Source organism: Rhizophagus irregularis, chromosome 4 (assembly GCF_026210795.1).
Source record: "Rhizophagus irregularis chromosome 4, complete sequence".
NCBI lineage: Eukaryota > Fungi > Glomeromycota > Glomeromycetes > Glomerales > Glomeraceae > Rhizophagus > Rhizophagus irregularis.
The window spans coordinates 1848939-1872356 of NC_089432.1; the positions used below are offsets into that span (position 1 = coordinate 1848939).

Here is a 23418-nt window from a genome sequence, read left to right on the forward strand (position 1 = left end):
ACGTTTATCAAAAAAAAAAAAAAAAAAAAAAAAAGAAAAGTATCGGTATATGTTACAATTGTTATATCGTGAAACTATATATAATATCGGTACAATGAGGTTTTTTTATTAATTGTGAAACGGGACAGAAAAATTTCGGTACAGGCGAATTATCAGTACATAGGATATCGGTACATAGAGGTCTGACCGTATTACCATAAACCTATTAGAATCTTAAGGTTCCATTTATTTGTTTATTTGGATTCAAAGTTGCTTTTATCGATTGGCGTAAAGATGCAATTCGGAGTTGTGGAAAATATCACATTTACTGTATAATGTAGATCGGCAATCGTCACACTACATGCCAGTCATTAATAAAGAGGCTTATTAAGGTTCAAACTTAATTTTCGCAACAAGAATTCAACAAACTCAACAATATTTTGAATCTATTACACCCATAACAGTTATGGAAGATATGTATGATTATTATATTAATTGGATTGAAGAAGCTATCAGTAAAAAACATATTAAATATTACGAATATGAAAATTTTAACAATATTGAAGAAATTGGTTCTGGAAGCTTTGGAAAAGTCTACCGTGCGAACTGGAAAAGTTCTAATAGTTTTTTAGCATTAAAATCTTTTTGTAATTTTAACTCAGTCACAGTTAAAGAAGTTGTTAACGAGGTAATAAACAATATAATATGCATATATCTCTTTATTATAAATTTAATTTAAAATTCTATTTATGATTCAGCTTACACACCAACGTAATGTAGATTTCCATGAATATTATTCGCTTTTTTGGCATTACAAGAGGTATAATGAACTTTTAAATGACAATATATATAATATTAGTATAATCTAAAATAATTACTTTTTTTATTTTTAATAAGAAAACGCAAGTGGTGATTTGAAAAAGTACAGTTTGGTAATGGAATATGCTTATAGTGGTACTCTTCGAGAGTATCTGAAAGAAAATTTTGATAATCTTACTTGGGGTAATAAATTAGATCTGGGACTTCAGCTAGCAAATGCAGTATTATGCTTGCATGATGAAGGAATTGTTCATCGTGATCTGGTAATTCATTTACATTATACTTACTCTATATTGCTTATGATGTTAATTGATTTATATATTTATTATCAAGTAGCATTCCAAAAATGTACTACTAGTTAATCAACATACTATCAAAGTAGCTGATTTTGGACTGTCAAAGAGTATTAATGAAGTATATAATAATAGTACAAAATCAGATTTACTTGGTGTAGTTCCATATATTGATCCAAAGAAATTCAGCTTACAACCATACTCTTTAAATAAAAAGAGTGACATTTATAGTATTGGTGTACTTCTGTGGGAGATATCAAGTGGTCAGCCACCATTTAAAAATCTATCATCCTATGGTTTAATAGTACACCTTCCACAAGGTCTTAGAGAAACACCTATTCCTGATACACCTACTGCTTATGTTGATCTTTATATTAGTAAGTACGATTTTCGTATGTTTAGAAGTTGGATATAATTTTTTAATCTAATAAATCACTGAATTTTTTTAGAATGTTGGGATGGAGAACCAGATAATCGTCCAAATATCAATGATGTAGTTGCTAAATTAAGAACATTAAGTGTTAATGGTAATTTTAGTACAATTGTTGATGAGTTAGTTGATTTTACTGTGAAAGTAGATATAGATGCATTTATACAGAACGTTCTTAATTATCTTAATAGTCATAATGTGACTTCACAAGAATTGTATAATTGGTTAATAAATGATCAAAGTAATTCAAATTCTATAGTTTTACTTGGAGAATTTAATTATTATGGAATTGAAACTGATATTGATAAAAAATACACATTTGAATTATATCAAAAGGCAGTAGATTTAGGTAATGTATATGGAATGAATGGTTTAGGATATTGTTATCGATACGGATGTGGAACTGATATTAATGAGGAAAAGGCATTCGAATTATACGAGAAGGCAGCAAAATTAGAATTTCTGGCCGGTATAAATAATTTAGGAAATTGTTATGAAAGTGGAATCGGAACTGGAATCAATAAGAAAAAGGCATTTGAATTATATCAAAAGGCCGCAAAATCAGAACTTCCATCTGGAATAAATAATTTGGGATATTGTTATGAGAATGGAATTGGAACTAGAATTAATCGAAGAAAGGCATTTGAATTATATAAGAAGGCTGCAAATTTAGGAAATAATGTAGCTCAATATAATGTTGCTTGGATGTATGAAAATATTAAGAATGTTAAAGATATAAATCAAGCAATTCATTGGTATAAAAAGTCTGCCGAACAAGGAGATGTATACGCTCAAAATGAATTAGAAAAGCTTTTAAAAAATAAAGAATAGTTTACGTAAAGTAAATTAAGAATTCTACATTTGAAACTTTATGTAAAGTAATTATTTTAAAATATATTTTTTACGATGATCATGTGAAATATGAAAAATATTTATAATATAACTTCTGCTTAATTCACAAGTTACTATCTAGAATATTAGAGTGTATTAATTTAATAAATTCAAAGCCTTATTTACATGAATATAATAACAAATTTTTTTTTTCTTAAATTATTTCTTTTCACTAAACAATCACTTCAGTACAATACTTTTACAATTTAACTACTAGTGCAAAAAGAATTTGAATAATAAGAGACGTATTAAGGAAATTATATGATAATTTGATCTGTATCTATCGTATCTCAAGAAATGCAGACAAATTTAAATAAATTATATATGTTTATCATTGACAACAAATTTTATTTTATTTAAAATAAATTATCCTTTTTATTTTACTTCTTTAATTAAAAATTTATTCTACATTATAAATGAAATCCAACAAATTTCTTAATATTTTATAATACAAATAACGGAAAGTACCGTTATAAGACTATCAATAATGATGGCGTCTTTAATACAGTTTTTGTAATAAAATCTAATAATTATATTATTAAATTACCCCATTTAACCAGTTTTCGCCTGATGTCCTTCGTGATTCTTTAGTTGCATTGGCAGATCCATTGGCACGTACATTGGTTTTTTACGAATAAAATTAAAATTCCATTTTTTCCTAACATACAAAATTGAACCTCTGACGAATATTTTAAAATTATGAAGAAAACACGCTTTTATACGTTTAGTAACATTTTATGTAATGATCATGGCAAAATAGATCCTTTTAATCGTTCAAATTAAAGAATATGCATATTGATTTAAAAGTAAACTATTAATAATATATAACCAAAATAGGAACACTTTGTAAAATCGAACATTTTAAAGAGCCGTTCTATGATCATTTTCCGAGGTATTTTTTTTTAAAAAAAAGAATAACATCTATAGATTATTTTCATCGAAGTGATCATTAAAAATATTTTTATTCATTTCGAATTTGATATATTTATTAAAATATTTTAAATAAATAATATAATATCTAAAAAAATATTAACATGAATAAATTATAGAACCCAGCAAACCCACTATACGTAACCCGAACACTGCTTCTGATTTTGTAACCTCCAATTGCCCGATAACAATCGCATAGATCAACTCCACTTTGCTGACAGACCACTTTCATATATTTGATTGTCTTGGTCACTTGATCACTTGGTTCACTTGGTTCCTGACGTTTTTGAATGGTACAGGAGTTCTCCATCAATTACAGCAACAACGAAAGCGTGTATCACAATTAGACAGATAGACCTAAAAAAAAGGAGACGAAAAAAAGAAGATAAAACAACACTCCCAACCCACACCCAAATCCACACCTAAACCAAACACTCCCACTCCCAACCCACACCCAAATCCACATACCAAAACCACACTCCAAACCCACTCCCAAACCCACACTCCCTTCCCACACCCACACCCAAACACACACTCCCAACCCACATACCTAAAGAAAGACGCAAAGAAAAGGGGTCCAATAGAAGACCTAAAGAGAGGATCTAGGCAGAGAGAAGATAGACCTAAAAAAAGTAAAGAAAAGGGCGAAGACCTATACGGAGAGAAGATAGATGAAAAAAGAAGTCGAGATGAAAAAAAAATTGAAAAAAAAGGGATTAAAGGTAAGATATTTATATTATCAAAATTGTGTTACATGTCATAAGGAATATTATTTGCATAATTAAAGTCCGAAGTGTTATTGTACATCGTCATTGTAAATTAGCGAAAAGTACATTAACAATCGTACATTATCAACTATAATTTTAAAAAGAAGCTTGTAGATTTCATTTTCAAAATTCCAGCTTCCCAATTACTTTCCAATCGATTTTAAAAAAAACTACACAATATATACAATATGTAAATATATATATATATATATGTTTATTTTTTTCTTTTTCTGTTTTTCCTTTTTTTTCACACAAAAAGAACTACATATAATTATACTATTTTTACAATAAAATAAATAAAAGTGGCGCCCCTGTAGCACTTCGTACTAATTTTTGAAAATTTCTGAGTTTATACTTGTTTAAAATAGTTAAAAATAGTTAATCACATTAATTTAATGAGTGACAATGCTCCAGGGAATTACCCATTTATTCCTGGGAGGGAAACCCTATTATTTCCACTCCCCATGAAATAAATAATTCTAATTAGATGAATAAATTAGTTTTTTTTTTATTTGAAAAGTATAATGGGATTAGTATTTACACTGATTTTGAATGTAGCTTTAGTCGTTAACTGTGCGCATGTTTCAGTTGTATCATGGACTACTAAAAATTCTGGTATGAAATAGTTTCATATTAATCATTTCTTTCGCATAAATTTTACTGATAAACTAATTTTTACTTTTTTATACTATTTTACCTATATCGTCATTATAAGCCACTGATCTAACCTGTTACTTGTTAAATTTGAAAATGATTGGTTGACCTATCTCTATGATGAATCACATGTCCAATTACATGTGACGACTGTAACGTCATCGAATTTATTCACTAACCATAATAAATAAATTGAACAATTAAATTCACTAAATGAATTGATGATAATTGTATATATAAAGAAGAAAAAATATGTAATTTAATGTACTTGAATGCGATAAATTAACAGTTATTTAATATAAATAACATCCCTACTTGACATTGGAATTATGATATCCTTGGAATATTAAATCAGATTTAATATAAAGACAGTTTGCTTATAATTCACATTCAAACTTATATAATTTAAATCAAAAATAATTTTATTTATATATCAAGTTGTGCTAATATAAGTAGTACATTAAAAATATTATTACATAATTAAACAACACGGAAACGATCCCTTTATAATTTGAAACTAATTCATAAAACTAGCTATTAGTCTTGATTTAGATTTTTTCATAATTACCAGCATCAAAATTTAAGCCAAGTTCAATGCAATTGATTTTATTCCCTAAATCTGTCACTTTTTGTTTTGCATTTTCATCAACTAAATCGCTATGTTGTTCAATAATATTCTTTAAATCCGAAAATCTCATTTGAGCTGAACTTTTAAATAATTCGATCGCTTTTTTATCATCTTTCTCAACAATTTCTCCATTTTTATACATGCGAGCAAGATTATATTTAGCTGCGCTATTCCCGAAATTTGCAGATCTTTTAAACATTTCCAAAGCCATTTGTTTATCCTCTTCAATTCCAATTCCTTCATAATAACATTCTCCTACCATATTCATTCCATCCGAATATTCTCCATCAGCCGATTCTTTAGATAATTCAAAAGCTTTTTTATGATCTTTATTAAAACGTATTCCATTTTTGTACATCAAAGCTTGACAATATTGATTTAGTTGTTGCTGAGAATCTTCACTATTCATGTCATCCATAAAATTTTTTAATCTAATAACTACTTCACTCATAACTGGACGTTTATCTGGTTCTCCATCCCAACACTCTAAGAAAAAAAGAAAATTTAAATTTGTTAGACTAATTTATATTTAAGCTTCAATAACATTTGAAATTCATACCAGTATAAAGATCAACATATTCAGTGGGTGTATCCGGAATGGGTTTTTCTCTAATGCCTTGTAAGACTTTTAACATCAATGCATATTGTTCTATATCTTCAAATGGTGGATGACCACTTGATATCTCCCATAATAACACTCCAATACTATAAACATCGCTCTTTTCATCTAAAATATATGGTGATTCTATACTGAATTTCTTTGGATCAATGTAAGAATATATACCGAATAAATTAGATTTTGTATTAAGTGATTCAATTCTTTTCGATAGGCCGAAGTCAGATAATTTAACGGAATTTTGGTGGATTAATACATTGCCGGAGTGCTATTAAAGAATATATTTTAAATAACAAAACAATAAGAACAAAACATACAAATTGTTTCAAGATAAATTCGATAAATACCAAATCACGATGAATAATTCCTTCATCATGTAAGCAAGACACAGCACCAGCCAATTGATACGCCAAGTTAATTTTATCCCTCCAGGAAAGCATATCAAAGTTTTCTTTCAAATAATTTCGAAGAGATCCGCCATTAGCAAACTGCAATACCAATAAATATTTTTTCGTTTTATTTTCTAATTATAAAGAAAAGGTTTCATTTGTTAATATTAAATCTAGAATAAAAACCCAGCATTATTAAATATACCTTTTTCGGATACGGTTATACCATGAAATTTTATAATATTATTATGAAAATCTACATCTCGTTGAGCTTTAAGCTAAATCACAAACAATAAATTTGAATTAATTCTATAAATATTGAAATACAAATTAATATTTTTCCTTGTTTTTTAAAATTACCTCACTAACAATTTCCTTTATGGTGATTTCGTTTTGTTTTGGATCTTCTGAATTTGAATTTTTGAAAGATTTTAATGCAAAATATTGTTCAGTATTTTTCCATCTTGCACGATATACTTTTCCGAATCCTCCGCCACCAATTTTTTTCACTTCACTAAAATTTTTATATTCGTAATATCTAAGATATTCTTTTGTGATTGCTTCTTCAATCCAATCACTTTCATTATTGTCGTCAAGATTTTGCATTTCGATTTTTATAGCTTAGATAACTCGAGAGAATTTTTTTTTTTGTTTTTTTTTTGTTTTTAAGAAAAAAAGGTTTATATATTGATAAAACGTTTCACAAATTGACGCCAATTCTTATTTTGTCATTATATAACCTGAATCATATGTTTGTTCAACCTTTTTACTTTTTATGTCGATCAAAGGAATCTAAGTGAAAAATAGGTATGTACATTTGTATATGTTTGCTTGTTGAATATTATAGTAAATCAAACTGCGGCTAATAATTTATTTTTAATCCCGAACGGATGAGCGAACGAAATTTGTGTATTAGATGATGTAACGACTATAACGAACAAACTCGTATAATAAAAAGTAATCTATCGATTATGAAATAAAAAAAATTTTTTAATAAATGATACACTTAGAACCGAATTTTTTTGTGAAATAAATAAATGATAAAAATCATAAAAACAAATGTATTATATGCACATAATTTCTTTTATTATAAATTTTGGTTTTTTTTTTTCGCTTGGGATGATAAATTCTTACGGGTACTTCACTTTAATATTATTAAATGTTCATTACTGAAATGTTTATATACATAACATTTAATGTATTTCTTGAAAATAGCCTTCTTAAAATTAATTCGTTTGGATTATCCATATTATCGTTTTTCGGTAATTAATGAATAATAGAAATAATAGAAAAAGAAATTTATTTACTAAAATGGATATTTTAAAAAATATTTTTTTTTTCTTGTCAAATTGTACTGATATTATCGATATAACATAGAAAGGAATATATTGTTGTGACTCCGATTATTCCGATTATGCAGATTATATAATTCCTGGTTATTCAAATATTGTCGATCATCGATTATTCAACGACAACGAATTTTTTTCGTATTGCGGTGGCTTTGTTAATGAATACCATATTTGCAAGACTAAATTTCCTTTTTTTTTTATTATATAACAGTTTAGTCTCCCCCAAAAGCTGTGTCATTGACCATTGTTGCTAAATTTGTACAAATATTTATCACATGTTCATCACTATTAAAAGAGTACAAGATTGTTATTAATCTATATATAATAAGATCAGCTAAAAGTGACGTCAAAGTTGTTAAGTTGACTTTTTAAGTTAATTAATTGAAAAAGAAACACAGAAGATTAAACTTATAGAGCTTAGTTAAAAAAGGGGTAAAAAGTTCGGATCCTTTGATCAGCACACCAAATACATTACTATGGTCGACATACGTACTTTTTTTGCGTTGTAAAAAAATTTGCATTTTTTACAACGAAACATTTTTTAATTTTTTATAAACTATAGTATATTATTTATGGTGATAACAACATGTCTGATAATATCGAGTCCGAAATTATCAATAATTCTAATAAATGGATTAATTGGATTGAAGTAGCCATTTCTGAGGATTATTTTAAATATTATGATTTCAAGAATTTCAGTAATATTAAAGAAATTGGTTCTGGAGGTTTCGCAAAAGTTTATCGTGCAAATTGGAAAAATTCAAATCAATATTTTGCGTTAAAACATTTTTTTAAACCTGATGACGCTGCTGTTAAAGAAATTGCTCATGAGGTAATTATGAAATAATGTTTTTACATGATTTTTTTAAGGTTAGAGTTAGAAGGATTTGTGGTACAATGTGATTATTACTATGTTCCATTAGTAAGAAATGTTTGAATTTTGTACAATTATACAATTAATAATATTATTATTCTGAGAATAATTTTTAAAATTACTATTTGTTATCCATTATATGAAACGTCCTGCGATTTGCGCGGGCGCGTAGAAATTAAAAGCTAAACTTCATATCAAATTTTAATTATTTGATTAGCTTACACTACAACGAGAAGTAGACTTTCATAATAATATTATTCGTTTTTATGGGATAACGAAATCTGATTCAGGTATGATAATTATTCAAATTTGAAAATAAAAATAAATATTATTTAATAAATTTTTTTTTTTTTTTTTTAGAAAATTACAATGATCAATTAAATAAGTATTGGCTAGTAATGGAGTACGCTGACAGTGGTACACTTCGTAACTATCTAAAGGAACATTTCAATAATCTCACGTGGGATGACAAATACAATTTAGCATATCAATTAGCTTGTGCAGTTTCATGTTTGCATGATGAAGGAATTGTTCATCGTGACCTGGTAATTTATCCAATTATTCAATCGTCAAATTAATAACAAATATTTATTGATTTAATATTTTTTTTTTGTTCGTGGCTTCCTGTATAATAGCACCCCAATAATATATTGGTTCATCAAAATACCATAAAATTGGCAGATTTTGGTTTATCAAAAAGGATTGAAGAAGCATCTAATTCACAATCGAAATTATATGGTATAATTCCCTATATTGATCCGAAAAGATTTAATAGACGAAAATATAGCAATACAGTACAATTATATACATTAAATGAGAAAAGTGACGTATATAGTGTCGGTGTACTTTTATGGGAGATCTCCAGTAGTAAACCACCTTTTTATATTGAAGGTGAACAATATGATATCGATTTAGCTGTAGAAATTTCACAAGGTCTTAGAGAGAAAATTATTCCTGGTACACCTGAAAATTATGTGAAAATTTATACTCGTAAGTATATTTTTAAGTTATTATCAATTTTATGTTTTGATAATTGAATTATTAAAATTCGTATGTTCTTTTTATTTAGGCTGCTGGAATGGCGAACCAGAAAATCGTCCAACTATTAACCAAGTTGTTGATGAATTAAAATCAATTATTACAAAAACAGAAAAAAATTATCAGGTGGATAATAAAAAAATTCATTTACCAAATAATCAAGAATTTAATAAAAATAATGATGTAGAATCTTCTTCAAATACTTATCATTCTTTATATGATGAGTTATCTCAATTAATTCAAAATTTTGATAAAATGAATACGAAAGGAATTGATCTTTTAACATCATGTAATTATTTTAATACAATAGTTGATGAGTTGGTTGATCTTTCTGATAAAGTAGAAGATGAAGAAAAACAGAAAATTCTTAATTATCTTAATAATCATAATATGACTTCACAAGAAATTTATAATTGGTTATTAAATGATCAATATAATTCGAATTCTATTGTTTTACTTGGGGATCTTAATTATTTAGGAATTGGAACTAATGTTGATAAAAATAAAGCATTTGAATTATATAAAGATGCAGCAAATTTAGGAAATAATATAGCTAAATATAATCTTGGTATTTGTTATGTTTATGGAAGTGGTGTTGATAAAGATTATAATAAAGCTATTGAATTATTTGAGAAATTAACTGAAGAAGAATATCCAAGAGGAATAAATTATTTAGGATATTGTTATCAAAAAGGAATTGGTGTTAATGTTGATGAACGAAAAGCGTATGAATTATATCAAAAAGCTGCAAATTTAGGATATGTATTTGGAATATACAATTTAGGATGTTGTTATCAAAATGGTATTGGAACTAATATTGATAGACCAAAAGCATTTGAATTATATCAAAAAGCTGCAAAATTAGGAAGTGCATCTGGAGTAATTAATTTGGTATATTCTTATATCAATGGTATTGGAACTAATGTTAATAAACAGTTAGCATTTGAATTATATCAAAATGCAGCAAACTCAGGAGAAATATATGGACTAAATGGTTTGGGATATTGTTATCAATATGGAATTGGAACTGATGTTAATGAACAAATGGCATTCGAACTATATCAAAAAGCTGCAAATTTAGGAAATGCGTCTGGTATAAATAATTTGGGATATTGTTATGACAATGGAATTGGAACTAATGTTGATAAGCAAAAGGCATTTGAATTACATTTAGAAGCTGCAAATTTAGGAAATAGTACAGCTCAATATAATCTTGCTGTAATGTATGAAAATGGAGAAGGGATTGGTAAAGATGTTGATCAAGCAATTTATTGGTGTAAAAAATCTGCCGAACAAGGAGATCAAGATGCGCAAAGAAGACTGAAGAAGCTCTTAAGAATTAATAGAAAAAATAGTGTTTCATGTAGAACCAGTTAATTTTTTTTTAATAAGAATATTAAGTTAAATTTTGTAATACACACAAACGAATAATGATAACATAGGAGATATCAAAAATATCTGCTAATAATAAATATTAATAAAATAAATAAAATAAAGCGATGTTAGTATTTTTTCCGGGTCATATATACTATAACGGTTGCTATTCGTCACCCGCCGGACACGTGGGTTAAATTTTATTTATATACAGATCCTTTTGATTTTGTTTCTTTTGTTTCAAGTATAAAAATTGATAATCTCTTCAGGACAATACATATCCTAAAAACAATTTTCAAAAAAGTTTAACTTCTTCAATTACTGAAATTAGTATACTTAAAAATAAGAAATTAGAAAAGAAAACTATGTCGCGCGCTGAATCACCTGGTAAGTATGGGTCATTTTAATGACTAAAAATTTACTGGCCATGTTGTACTGAACACAATATTTTACTCTACGAAAGACTTTATAAGCCTCACAAAAGACACCATGGAAACATGTGAAGCCTATTATGCCTGCTTGACTACTAACGAATATGGCAAAATATACTTGGATCCAAAGAAGTGCAAGGCTAAAAACTTTGATCCAATAAAGTAAGTAATTTTAGTTGGCACTCTCTGTTCAAGTCGCTTTACCAACGTCAGGAACAGTTGGAAAAATGCTTAAATTATTTAATCCTAAGTTATAATTTTTTCCTTTTTGGTCGAATTTTTTTGGTTCACCCTTTTTATAATAGAGCAACTAAAGAGCAAAAGGAAAGGATCTTGTTGTTTGCAGAGAGATATAAAAAAATCACAAAAGAAAGAGGACACCATACTGCACAGAAAGAAGCGTTTGCTGCTTGCGACTATTCTAATGCTTTGTATGTATGTTTGCATATTATTTACGTAGTGAAATCATAGACTCATGTGAATACTTATGTCATCTCTTTTTAGACTGAAGCAATTATATGATAAAATAGATCGTGTAATATTTGAAGGTAGAGTTAGAGGAAGCAATTTTTGACGTGTCATGTATGATAAATTATATTCTTAAAATGGATTTTTATTTAGACGAAGCAGAATCATTGAATGTGATGCATAAAGCTGTTCCTGGGAGTATTGAGAAGCGGTCAAAAGTATTTATATAAAATTATTTCTCATGAAGTGATAAAACATTTTTTAATTCTTTTGCAATTTTACAGCCAACCCATTCTTCAGTTAACAAAGCGTTTGAACTTATTGGCCATAAAATCAAACTTTATGATGTCGATGTCGAGGTTATTTCCTTCAAAACAACTAAAGATGACATTTTTCTAGAAGTAGAAGAAAACGTAGAAGGAGAATTGATTCGCTATGAAATTAATTATGAGGATGTAGTTTCCTTGTGAACGTTCTTATTTCTACAGTAATTATCTATGTACTGTATATGATCATATACATAAACTATTTTTACATATACAAATGCATCTACCTTTTTCAGAAAATTTCAATGACAAAATAATTAGATAGATTTTTCTGATTCTCATTTACGTTTTTCTGTGTGCAGTTTCGCAATCAATTATTAAACAATAATACTTAAGAGGGATGATTGACAATATCGTCAATTTGTTGTTCAAATGTAAATATTTATAAATTTGAGATGACAATAATCAAACCGTGAAAGGCTTTCTGAGTTTTACGTGCAATTTAAACAAACAAAATTCTTAAAAATTGATTAGTATCCATTTTATCTAATTAACCGTATAGATGTTATTTGATAACAATCATTTATGTGCCGTGATGAATGGGTTTGATTAAGCGGCAAGACGTTTATAGTTGAGCATTAAAACACAATTCGATAAAGGTTGCAGTATGAATAAATAAATATCAAGATGCTCATGACATCAATAGATCAAAGACCATGATCACAAAACAATAGGCTTATTTATTCTGCTGTTTATTGATAATTTTGACATTCTGCTGTTTAAAGAGAAATTCGTGATAATAAAGAAAAAAATGACACGTGAACTTCGTATAATTAATTTTATCAAATATTTTACCTAATGATACGAAAATTAACATTATTTGGAAATCAAGTGTTGCCAGAATAACAACTCATCATTATGGAGACATTTCCATTTCTTTTTTGTCTTCATCTATTTGTTCTATAAAAATAGAACTAAACGTTAAGATTATTATATTTTAAATTTGTATATTACCAAAACCTACCATCATTAATATTCAATTGAGAAATGTTGATTTGTAAAGATTCTAACGAAATAGAATATTAGTATTTTCCATAATATACAAAAAATAAGTGATTGTTAATCGATACCTGAAAATTCATTGCTTATTATATTATTGCTTTGATCATAATAATCATCTGAATTTTTTGGTTTAGGAAGATTATCAAAATCAAGTAATCTGTTCGTGTAAATAGCCTCAGAATGTGTTTCATATGACAAACTGGCAGCAGATGCATTACCAATTCGTAATTTATTATTATATTCTAGGGCTTCATTAATTTGCTTCTCCATCTCTTCTTTGTGTGTTAAAATTTCATTCATTCCATTTCTTTATCAAATCTTCAATTTCTCCTGCTGTTGGTCGATTTAATGGATTTACATCTAAACATCTTTTAACTAAATGAACAAACATTCGAAGTACTTTAATATTAAACCTTGGTCTAAGTCCTTGAGAGATTTTTATTGCTAAATTTACATCATGGCTCACATCATGGTATGGAGGTGATCCGGAAAGTACTTCATACATAAGCATACCAAAACTATAAATATCTGAAGCTTTAGTATAACCTTGCCCTCTTAAAATTTCAAGTGCAACGTAAGATAAAACACCATAAACTTGTTTTTCTGTTTTTTCCAATGTATTTTAGTTTGCTGGTTTGCACAATCCCATATCACTATACGAACAACTCCGTCAAAAAGTATATTACCAATATGTAAATCTTAATGAATTATTCCTTTAGCATGAATATTTTTAATCCCATGTGTAATACCATTTAAAACATTTAACCCGATGTGCCAATCAAACCATAAGCGATAATGCAAACTATTCAAATAATTCCGTAAATTTCCATTTGCATATTGCAAAACCATAATATAATCTTTGTATAGGGATCTTGAGTTATTCCATAAATGCTAAGAATAGCAATAGAACCTGTCATCCATTTATACATTATAAAAAACATTATTATTAGTAAATATTTATATTTCAGTAAAGGATAATCGAATTATATAAACGATAAATTTATCTTACTTCATTCATAAATTCTAATGAAACATTTTTTTGAATCATTTAATATCTTCAGGGCTACAAAATTATTAGGCTTTGATAAACTTGCCTTGTACACTTTGCTAAATCCTCCTTTTGCAATATATTCAATATTAGATAATCTTTCGTAAGGTATCTATTCTATTGTTACTGACCACACTTTTGCTAATAACTGAGCATTTTGAATTAATTTGTTAATATCATCATTACCACTAGTCCAATTTCCAAAATTTTTCTGATAACATTTTACATAACATGCATCACATACGTTACTCCACAATCTTCACAATGTAAGTATAGGGTTTTCCATTATTCAAGAAAATTGCAAACCTAATTTTACCACGAAAATAAGGTAAATATCAACTGCAGTAAAGAAGAAATATTTTATGATCCAAATCATACTGCTTTGGGTTAGAGTATCGTGACATTGATGGCGTAAAAATGTTTGGAGATGTATTAAAATGGAAGTCTGTCATTTTTAAATTTTGATTATCTTCTAACTATGTTACATTTCTTTAACGCAAACGTCAAAACAAAATGTTTATATGTCAAGTTCTTCGTATCGTCAAAAAATGAATATACTGATGGTATATGTAATGGTTAACATTCGTATACTAGTCAGCAGTATCTCTTGTTAAAAATCTTCTGTATTACTCCTACTTGGCCTTTGATATACAACAGAATAATTTATCAAAAAAGATTATTGTTTTGATTGATCATGAAAAGGTTTGAGGTTTCACAGTACTATATACTACACAAACAAATAAATACAGAGTGTGATAAATCTACCGAAGAAATATCTGGAAAGATATTTGTTTATTTAGTGATGACTGATTATCTTAGTTGAAACAAAAAGTAACAGAATTAGAATACCATACCGATGCATCTATACTGATCCCTATCAGAAAATTCAATAGCAGATCATATAAATTTTATCTATAATCTAGGCCCGCCTACAAAGTAAAAATGCCAAGAAATTTGGACGAGGCCCTCGCTGAATTTCTTGGCATTTATTGTTACAATGCTTAAGAGGAGTTATGAATATAACAATATCATTATACAGACGTTGTAACCGTTTTAGATGATCTCAGAAACAGTATTGTTAATAGCAATTTTTTCAAATCCGTTTCACGAAATCTTTTCACAAAATTTTTGTATTCAGAAAGATCACTTCAACAGATCTAGAATAGCAACTAATCCGTAGAAACTTTAGTAGAACTACGAAGTAAAGAGATAATAAAACCAATATTTTCAGTTCAAGAAAACTCGTGTCATAATGCATAATACTATAATTATTGACACTTACTGTATTTATCTTGTTAAGTTTTTCTGCCAACACTATGTTATCATAATAAATTTGACTTTACAAGCAATGTGTAGAATTGAACCAACAATCACCATAGATATCATGGTCTTATTTTTTTATATTGTCCTTGTCATATCTTAATCCATCCATATGACCTCAAAAAAAAAAGAAATAATATTATCATATCCTGAAGTCCGTTTTTTGACATCAGCGGTTTACTTGTTATCATCGAGAATGACGATTTTTTGATAATCATAGAATTATATATCCATATTTATTTAACTCGTGATACTTTATCAATTAGCGTAATCGATGACCGGGATTTAATAATGCCATTTAGTATGGATTTTCATTAACCGTCCCGACTGATCACGTGAATACAAACTAGAACTATTAAGTTTGTTTCATCATCATCAAAAGTTGCCAACTACGAGACCGTGACCCCTAGTCACAGTTGACTTATGTATTATGTCAGAATTTATCAGAATTAACACTGCATAAAATTAATAATCATGTATATAACCGTACAAAAACTAGTATTAACTCTAAGGAAAAATGTGAAAAATTTGTCAGTAAAATCATAACCATTATTAAAGAACTTCATCGAAAAATACCCTGATAATTGGAAACTTATGGAAGTTCAATATCCTTTAATGGCATATAATTTATTCACGTTCATTTTCCTTAATAAACTAAATACAATCAGTTTGGAGTTGAGTCTAAAAAGAAAAATACTAAAGATACTGGTTTGTTACATAGACCACAAAATAATAAATATCCATATTACGATGATTTGAAATACAATTTAGATATGTACTTAAGATCAACTAATGATGATTTAGCTTTGAAATTTTTCCAAGGTTACCGTTTTCTTATTTATTATTTATCATTAGCGTATTTTGATCCTAATATTTATGATCAAGATGCTGTTATGTTGGCATATCTATTAGAATATTATTCTAGAAGTTATATGGAATGCAGCTGGATGATTAATGTCACAAAAATTCTTCCGGAGTTATCTGGTATATTTATACATAATAATATTTACAATGTTTTAATTTACTAATTTATCATCACCTTTTTATTAAAAATGATTCTTGCTTATTTAGCTGATTATATTATTTATATTTTAATAAATCTTATTTTGGAAAAATGAAATATAATTTTCCAATTAGAAGGTTTAAAATAATCGGAGATACATTAAATTTAAAAATATATATACCTCTTACCCAACTTATACCAGCAAAACCTTCAAACCTTTTTTGAATACAATAAGATAAGGTATTTGTTGTTGAAATGAACTAAATCATTTGAATTTATCATTGATATTTATTTTAAAAATATAGAGATGAAGAATTATTCAATATTTATATTGTTCCTAATTTTACAACTTATGCTGAAAAAATTGAAGGAAAAATTGAAGGAAAATTTGGTACAATTTTGTGCTGGTTGAGGAAAATATTACTTCTGCCTGGCTACAAGAATTTAGATTATAAAGGTCATAAATCATTTCTTTATATTGAAAGTGAAGATATAATTTTTGATAATCCATTTATTGAAGCAGTTATGACTTTAAGATGGAGGAAAGCAAAAATATATTGGATGATACCTTTAATATTTTACATTATATATATATTTTTATTTTCATTTCTTTCTCAACTTTACTTAAGTGATAATGATGATAATAAAAATAAGCACAATTCTACGTTTATGATAGTGGTTGGAATATTTTATTATGTTGGAATATATTTATTAATAGTTGAGTTTATGCAAATGAGAAATTATAAATTAAATACTGTAAAGATATATTTAACATATTTAATCTATGCAGTATTGTGTTGGGAATAATTGTTTCACTCTGATATTTGTAAAGTCATTTAATGAAATTAATGAAATCAATAATCAAGGAATTGTTATTTTATTAACGGTTACTACTCTAATACTTTGGATTGAAATGGTATGTAAAATAATCAAATAATCATTATCTAAAAGTTTATAATAATGCTATGTTAATATTAACTTGTTATTTGTCTTCTCAAGCTCCTTTGGCTACGATTATTCACAGAAGTGGCAGTATATATATATATTTTTGGAAATATTTTAAAAAAGATTATACCATTTTTTGTGTTTATGATTATTTTAACAATTGGCTTTGGACACTCAATGTAAATTTTCTTTGTATTTCTTCATTCATGTACTAATTATGTAAATAAATTAACTTTTTATTTTATTAATAATAGGTTTGTCCTTTTTGGACATCCATCACTTCTTGATTTAAATCCATCAGCTTCAACTTACACATTAGATAATGGAACTACTAATTTAAAATTAACAGGAGAAATTCCAGTAAATCCTTTTGACACAATATGGGATGCTATACTCTCCGCATACTATTGAAATACAATTAATTTGAGTGGTTACAATTATTGTCCATTAAAGTTATTTGCTTTCATAGCATATATTATTTTAGTTCTTGTCTTATTAAATATGAAAATTTTTTAGTGACACATTTAATAAAGTAAAAGAAGATGGAAATCTTGAACTTTTGACATTTGGAGCAGAACTTATTGATGAATATGAAAGACTTGATAATTCTTTCTTTAGAAAATTACTACATAGTAATAGTAATTCGCAATATATTTGTTTTTCATCAAAATCCTGATATAATGGAAAAATGGATGACGGAAACTGAAAAAAAATTTAAAGACAAAAAATTATATTCATTGTTTGATTGATGATAAAGATGATTCATGGTTGGATTGAATCTTGATATGAATGTTATCTTAGATAATAAATATCATACAGACTTTCACCTGACATAAAAATAAACAAACTCGTCCATTTAGAAGCAATTAGCTAGTTTTTTTTTTCATTTTTTTAATTTATTTATTTATATTATGATATTAATGTTGTTAATTTATTTTGTTTTAACAAGATATTATTTTATTTTTAATAAAGAATGAATTAACATTTGAAACATACGTTAATTATTATAAAATACATATAATATTACTTAATGAATTTATAAATGTTAACTTCAACTTAATTTTAAATACAAATTGTTTTTTTGTATAGTTTTATTTAATAATTATAATTTGACAAATTTGAAACTAGACACATAAAATTTTATCCACAGCTAATCTAATCGGGTGATGATATGTGAACTGCTGATCAAGTTCAACAATTAGAAAGAAACTTAAAAGGAAATAATTTAAAATTTTCAATACAAATACAATTTTTTTTATAAAAAATAAAGTATTATAATATTCAATTTTTATAAAGATATATAATATGCATAATAAATTTACAGTAATTTCATTAGTTACTACATGTTTAAAATCATTGATGTCACGTTTAGTATTAATTATGTAATTATTAAATCATCTCTCTAAAATATTTTTTTTAAGGGCGTTGATTTAATATTTTTAATGAGTATTTAATAAAGAAATATAGAATACCTTTAGTAATCTTCCTTCAGTAAGATTTATAATTAAACATGATTACACATTTCTACAGTATTCACTTTTAAGGATTAATAAATTAAAAATATTGTAAATTAATTTTCCCATATTTTCAAATAACAAGGTTATGATATAAAGGAGATGTTTTCAACAAATTTAGAATCTGACATCCAACAAATATAAAATTCTTTTATGCGAGATTGTTCATATTCATACTTTTGAATACCCTATAAAAAAGGTTTGTGCTAAACGGGCTAATCATACAACAACCATAGAAATTAAAGTGATATTTTTTATTCCAAAGAATAATTCTGTATCTAAATGAGTTCCTGTATTTGAAGCTGGAATCATTTTAAGACTTACAGTGAAATTTTCTCTTAAAGAACAACCTCCTCATAATAATGCTATTAGAAGCAATCAAACTATATTAATTATTTATTAAACAGAAATGTGTTATTTAATATCTTTTTTTAAAAAAAAAAATCTATTATTTAGATAACAATGAATGCAAGTGATCTTATAAACATGATCAACTAAAATGAAAATATTATGTCTTTATTATAATCTCACTTAGCAATAATATTATTAATCAAAAAGTTGTCTATAAATTATTTTTTAAAAAAAATTCAGTTTATCAATTTTTTTTTTTTAACAAAAAAAATCTGAGTACGACCTAAATCTGACCCTCCGGATCCAAAAATATAATTGCATTTACAGTATTGCTAGCTGCCTTACAAACTTTTATTTCTAATAGCTTTTTTTTTAAAAAAGTCAAATCAATTATTTCATAAAGAATTTTATTATTTTTTTCCTTAATCATGATTTTTAATCTGCAAATAAGAATCAGATCAAATATTTTATATATATAAATTTTTTATTGATTTTCTTAAGATCAGAAAGTAAAATTATCATGTAGTATAAAATACTTAAACCAATATATACACTCATTTTTATTTCTATTAATTCATTTTGATAATTTATATAACTAAAAAATTAAAAAATTCCGATGATTTTCCGGAGCGAAGCTATATGTTCTACATTATGAAAAATTATCGATCACGTGAGTTTATTTCCATCACGTGACGTAATCCAATGAAATCACGAATCGGAGTTTTATCTTTTTTATCGCTCCGGACTTACAACAGTTTTCGTTTCCTAGTATTTAGATTACCTTCCGTATAAAATAAATTGAATTGTGTAATATAAAAACACATGATATATCTGCTGTCTGATCATGTGTAAAGACTTTTGTAGCTAAACAATTCTTCGTAATTTGATTTCGGGAAAATGTAGGGAAAATCATTATCGGGAAAAGGTTATATCGGAAAATTGATGTAGGAAATCGTGCCGTAACCAAATTATTTAGTACTCTAAACACGATCTTAAATAAAAGTATACGAATAAACAAAGGTTTTTGTATGATTGATTTGCAATTCTGAATAAACCATGTACTTCCATAATTTTTAATATTGTGTTAATTTTTTTATTGCTCATACACATATACTAAATAAATATTATTTTTACATTCATTTGGAAGAAGAAAACCTACCCTAATTTTAGAATCAAGACATGTGGAGATATTAATGATTAAACTCAAAAATTGGAGATTAATAAGTTGGACGAATTTATTCATCAACTAGTGATTGAAATCATGTAATTTTTAATCATTAAATAGATCTCATTTTTCTCTTTCAAATGAATGTAGAATCATATCTCTATCATACATGTATGTCAAATTATTTACAATTTCACTAAAAGAATTATATTTGATTACTAAATTTAAATGAATGGTACATATTAAAGTCTTTCAATTTTTTTTCTGATTTTAATTAAATTTTAGATACAAATATAACAAATTAATATAAATTATAATGTAAAGTTTGAGATATATTTTTAATTTACCAAGACATTTATATTAAAAAAATTATGTAGGTTACGTAAATTTAAAAAGTTATTACATATGAAAGTTAATTAATAATAAATAGATTTTTATAAAAATAAGTATGATCAAAGTTTAAAATAAAATTATCATAATATGTTCGCAAAATTTGGGGATATATTAGTATATGTAAAATTTCCAATGTAATATCTCTTAAGCTCAGAATCTCGAAGGTATAATATCCCGATATTCAAAATCCCAAAAATCAAAATACCGAAATAAAGTTTTTGGGATTATGATATTTCGGGATTTTCGGGGTTATGATATTTGAGATATTGTACCATCGGGATTCCTAGCATCAGGGTTTTGGGCGAACCCCATAGGATATATTTTTGCGATATATTTTTGATGATTCTGATACAAATTTTTTTTACTTCTTCTTAATAAATGATTATATTTCTAACTATTTTGGATTCCGTTCAAGAATTATTCCTGGAATATTCATAAAATTTTTTAATTTAATTAATTTAATTGATAAACATTTACTTATTTCATTACTCGTGAAATTTAACTAAATCCCATTCTAAAAAGTATTATTTACTCCATGTATTCATTTGAATGAAATTAATGATCATGTGTACATAATAAAATAATAACTCTGCATAACTCTGGTCAAAAAAAAAATTTGGGAAATCGTCCTCGGGAAATCGTACGTATTTCGATTCTTTCATATAGGAGAATTATCCAAAAAAGGAAAGTGCAAGAACGAATTCCCGATGGTGAAGATCTTGGCACTCAATTTCTTGACAAATCATAATTTCCGATAATTAAACAATTTCTAACTAATAATTAGGGGTACTTTAAACATATGTGAACATATGTATTTAAATTATTCAAAAAATAGAGGAGGAGAGTAAAACGAAAAGGAGTGGTGTCGGGTCAACCAAAAAAGTACATATTAGTATGTCACATGAAATAATCTACTCAACAATATGATTTGTAAAATACTACTGCTGCGTATGTATAGTAAATAATTATTGTATAATTTATAATTTATTAAACTCTTCTGCAACTGATTTGATAATAGATAATAAAGTCAAAAAAAAGTCTTTCTCATTCCACGTAAAAGAAATATTATTTTTCGCGTATATAGAATAATATTTCGCTAAAAGGAGCGTCAATTGAAATTGGCTAATTAAGAATTAGTATAATTATAAAAAATTCACAATAAAATTTTTCTTCAATTTTAACTTAATATAGCAATTTAGTATAATTATAAATACAATACTTTTTCGTTTGATAATATACACTATTAGAGTTGAGTATCTAAATGTTGATTTTACATCATACTATACTTTTTTGGTTAACTCGACACCACTCCTTTTCGTCTTACCAAGAGGAGGGGTGGAGATCATTAAACTAAAAATTAATTTGGAATGGCCTTGTCAATCATCACGCGATCCACGTATGTAACCCAATTTATGAATCTATGATTGATATATTATAAATTGAGACAGTATTAAATATCAACAATTTGCTATTTTTTCTAAGTTGGATCGAAAAGAAAAACGATTCATTTATAAATATCATAGTCTAAAAAATATTCTTTATTATCACAATATTTATGAAATGTTTCAGGCGTTGTAAATTAAATTAAAATGATATAGGAGATACTATAATTATAATAAAAATTAAGGGATCGAAACAAATTATTGGGTGATACAATCCATTTAGTTGTTAAATCTTATAAGTACACGACAGATAATTCATTTACAGATAGGAAAGTAAGTTATAGTAATGGTATAGGTATACAAACTATAGGTTACCATTTCCTTGTAATGATGGTACCGTGTGGAATTTTGATAATTGTTCTACATTTATGTTCTGATACTGGAATTCCGATGGGAAGTAGATGATTATGAAGTTTTTCAGGTTTAATATAGTAAAAAAAAAACTTATTTAATTTTGTAATATCGCTTATTTATTATAGGCTACAATACAATTTACAGACAACCATTTTACCAACATGAAATTAACCGACGCCATTTTGCTGACTTCCATTTTACGACATGAAAATTTGCCTTCTCCATTTCATCGAATTGCCATTTCACCGAAAAATTTATTGGCAGCGCCTCACTCTTATTGCGCCTTAATTTCAAATTATTTCAAGTGCCAAATGCAAAAGAAAGTTCAACGAACTGCATAGTATATTAATATATAAAGTCGAAATCTTGAAATAATTTTATAATCAAAAAATATACATCCCACACTGGATCTGTTAATCCGGATATCCGGATAATTTATCCGCGCTATCCGATTAATTCGGGCCAAATTTATAATTCCGGCCAGAATTATTATTCATTCTGGCCGGCACTATAAATATGGCCCAGGGGATCCGGATTGAAATGATCCGAGGATAAACTTATATCCGGATTAAACGGATATAAACCCGGTGTATCCGTGGGATATCCGGATAACGGATCCAAACCC

The 23418-nt window shown here is 26.7% G+C and overlaps 7 protein-coding genes across 7 annotated transcripts; 4 read left to right on the forward strand and 3 right to left on the reverse strand.

Annotated features, from left to right (window-relative positions):
- Window positions 1–445: 445 nt before the first annotated feature.
- Window positions 446–2352, forward strand: OCT59_023767 (uncharacterized protein; the record flags this gene model as incomplete). Its single annotated transcript, XM_025329392.2, has 5 exons — window positions 446–667; window positions 760–799; window positions 877–1061; window positions 1135–1468; window positions 1541–2352. 5 exons carry the CDS (start codon window positions 446–448, stop codon window positions 2350–2352), a joined length of 1593 nt encoding a protein of 530 aa, XP_025170365.2.
- A 1256-nt stretch (window positions 2353–3608) lies between these two features.
- Window positions 3609–4155, reverse strand: OCT59_023768 (uncharacterized protein; the record flags this gene model as incomplete). The annotated part of the gene is made up of 3 exons (XM_066134944.1): window positions 3609–3699; window positions 3893–3994; window positions 4097–4155. The coding sequence occupies 3 exons, from the start codon at window positions 4153–4155 to the stop codon at window positions 3609–3611; spliced, it is 252 nt and encodes an 83-aa protein (XP_065991022.1).
- A 1006-nt stretch (window positions 4156–5161) lies between these two features.
- OCT59_023769 (uncharacterized protein) lies at window positions 5162–7051 on the reverse strand. The gene is made up of 5 exons (XM_025327625.2): window positions 6757–7051; window positions 6602–6674; window positions 6355–6530; window positions 5951–6275; window positions 5162–5877 (listed from the first exon to the last, which is right to left on the reverse strand). The coding sequence occupies exons 1-5, from the start codon at window positions 7000–7002 to the stop codon at window positions 5312–5314; spliced, it is 1386 nt and encodes a 461-aa protein (XP_025170364.1). The 5' UTR covers window positions 7003–7051; the 3' UTR covers window positions 5162–5311.
- Window positions 7052–8331: 1280 nt separating this feature from the next.
- On the forward strand, window positions 8332–11034 carry OCT59_023770 (uncharacterized protein; the record flags this gene model as incomplete). Its single annotated transcript, XM_025333670.2, has 5 exons — window positions 8332–8577; window positions 8837–8909; window positions 8980–9164; window positions 9255–9609; window positions 9689–11034. The coding sequence occupies 5 exons, from the start codon at window positions 8332–8334 to the stop codon at window positions 11032–11034; spliced, it is 2205 nt and encodes a 734-aa protein (XP_025170363.1).
- A 362-nt stretch (window positions 11035–11396) lies between these two features.
- Window positions 11397–12400, forward strand: OCT59_023771 (uncharacterized protein; the record flags this gene model as incomplete). Its single annotated transcript, XM_066134945.1, has 6 exons — window positions 11397–11418; window positions 11495–11624; window positions 11768–11893; window positions 11967–12010; window positions 12084–12148; window positions 12215–12400. The coding sequence occupies 6 exons, from the start codon at window positions 11397–11399 to the stop codon at window positions 12398–12400; spliced, it is 573 nt and encodes a 190-aa protein (XP_065991023.1).
- A 712-nt stretch (window positions 12401–13112) lies between these two features.
- OCT59_023772 (uncharacterized protein) lies at window positions 13113–13558 on the reverse strand (the record flags this gene model as incomplete). Its single annotated transcript, XM_025327624.2, has 3 exons — window positions 13113–13156; window positions 13221–13262; window positions 13327–13558. The coding sequence occupies 3 exons, from the start codon at window positions 13556–13558 to the stop codon at window positions 13113–13115; spliced, it is 318 nt and encodes a 105-aa protein (XP_025170361.2).
- A 3182-nt stretch (window positions 13559–16740) lies between these two features.
- On the forward strand, window positions 16741–17985 carry OCT59_023773 (uncharacterized protein; the record flags this gene model as incomplete). Its single annotated transcript, XM_066134946.1, has 5 exons — window positions 16741–16766; window positions 16935–17385; window positions 17462–17545; window positions 17629–17753; window positions 17829–17985. 5 exons carry the CDS (start codon window positions 16741–16743, stop codon window positions 17983–17985), a joined length of 843 nt encoding a protein of 280 aa, XP_065991024.1.
- Between the last annotated feature and the right edge of the window lie 5433 nt (window positions 17986–23418).

Excerpts from the sequence above, each read along its gene's own strand:
- OCT59_023769 (XM_025327625.2), bottom strand. The coding sequence starts at position 7,002 with ATGCAAAATCTTGACGACAATAATGAAAGTGATTGGATTGAAGAAGCA. Across the intron at positions 6,276-6,354 it reads GAATTATTCATCGTGATTTG|CACTCCGGCAATGTATTAAT; the intron begins GTATTTATCGAA and ends ATTCTTTAATAG. Across the intron at positions 5,878-5,950 it reads ATATGTTGATCTTTATACTG|AGTGTTGGGATGGAGAACCA; the intron begins GTATGAATTTCA and ends TTTTTTTCTTAG.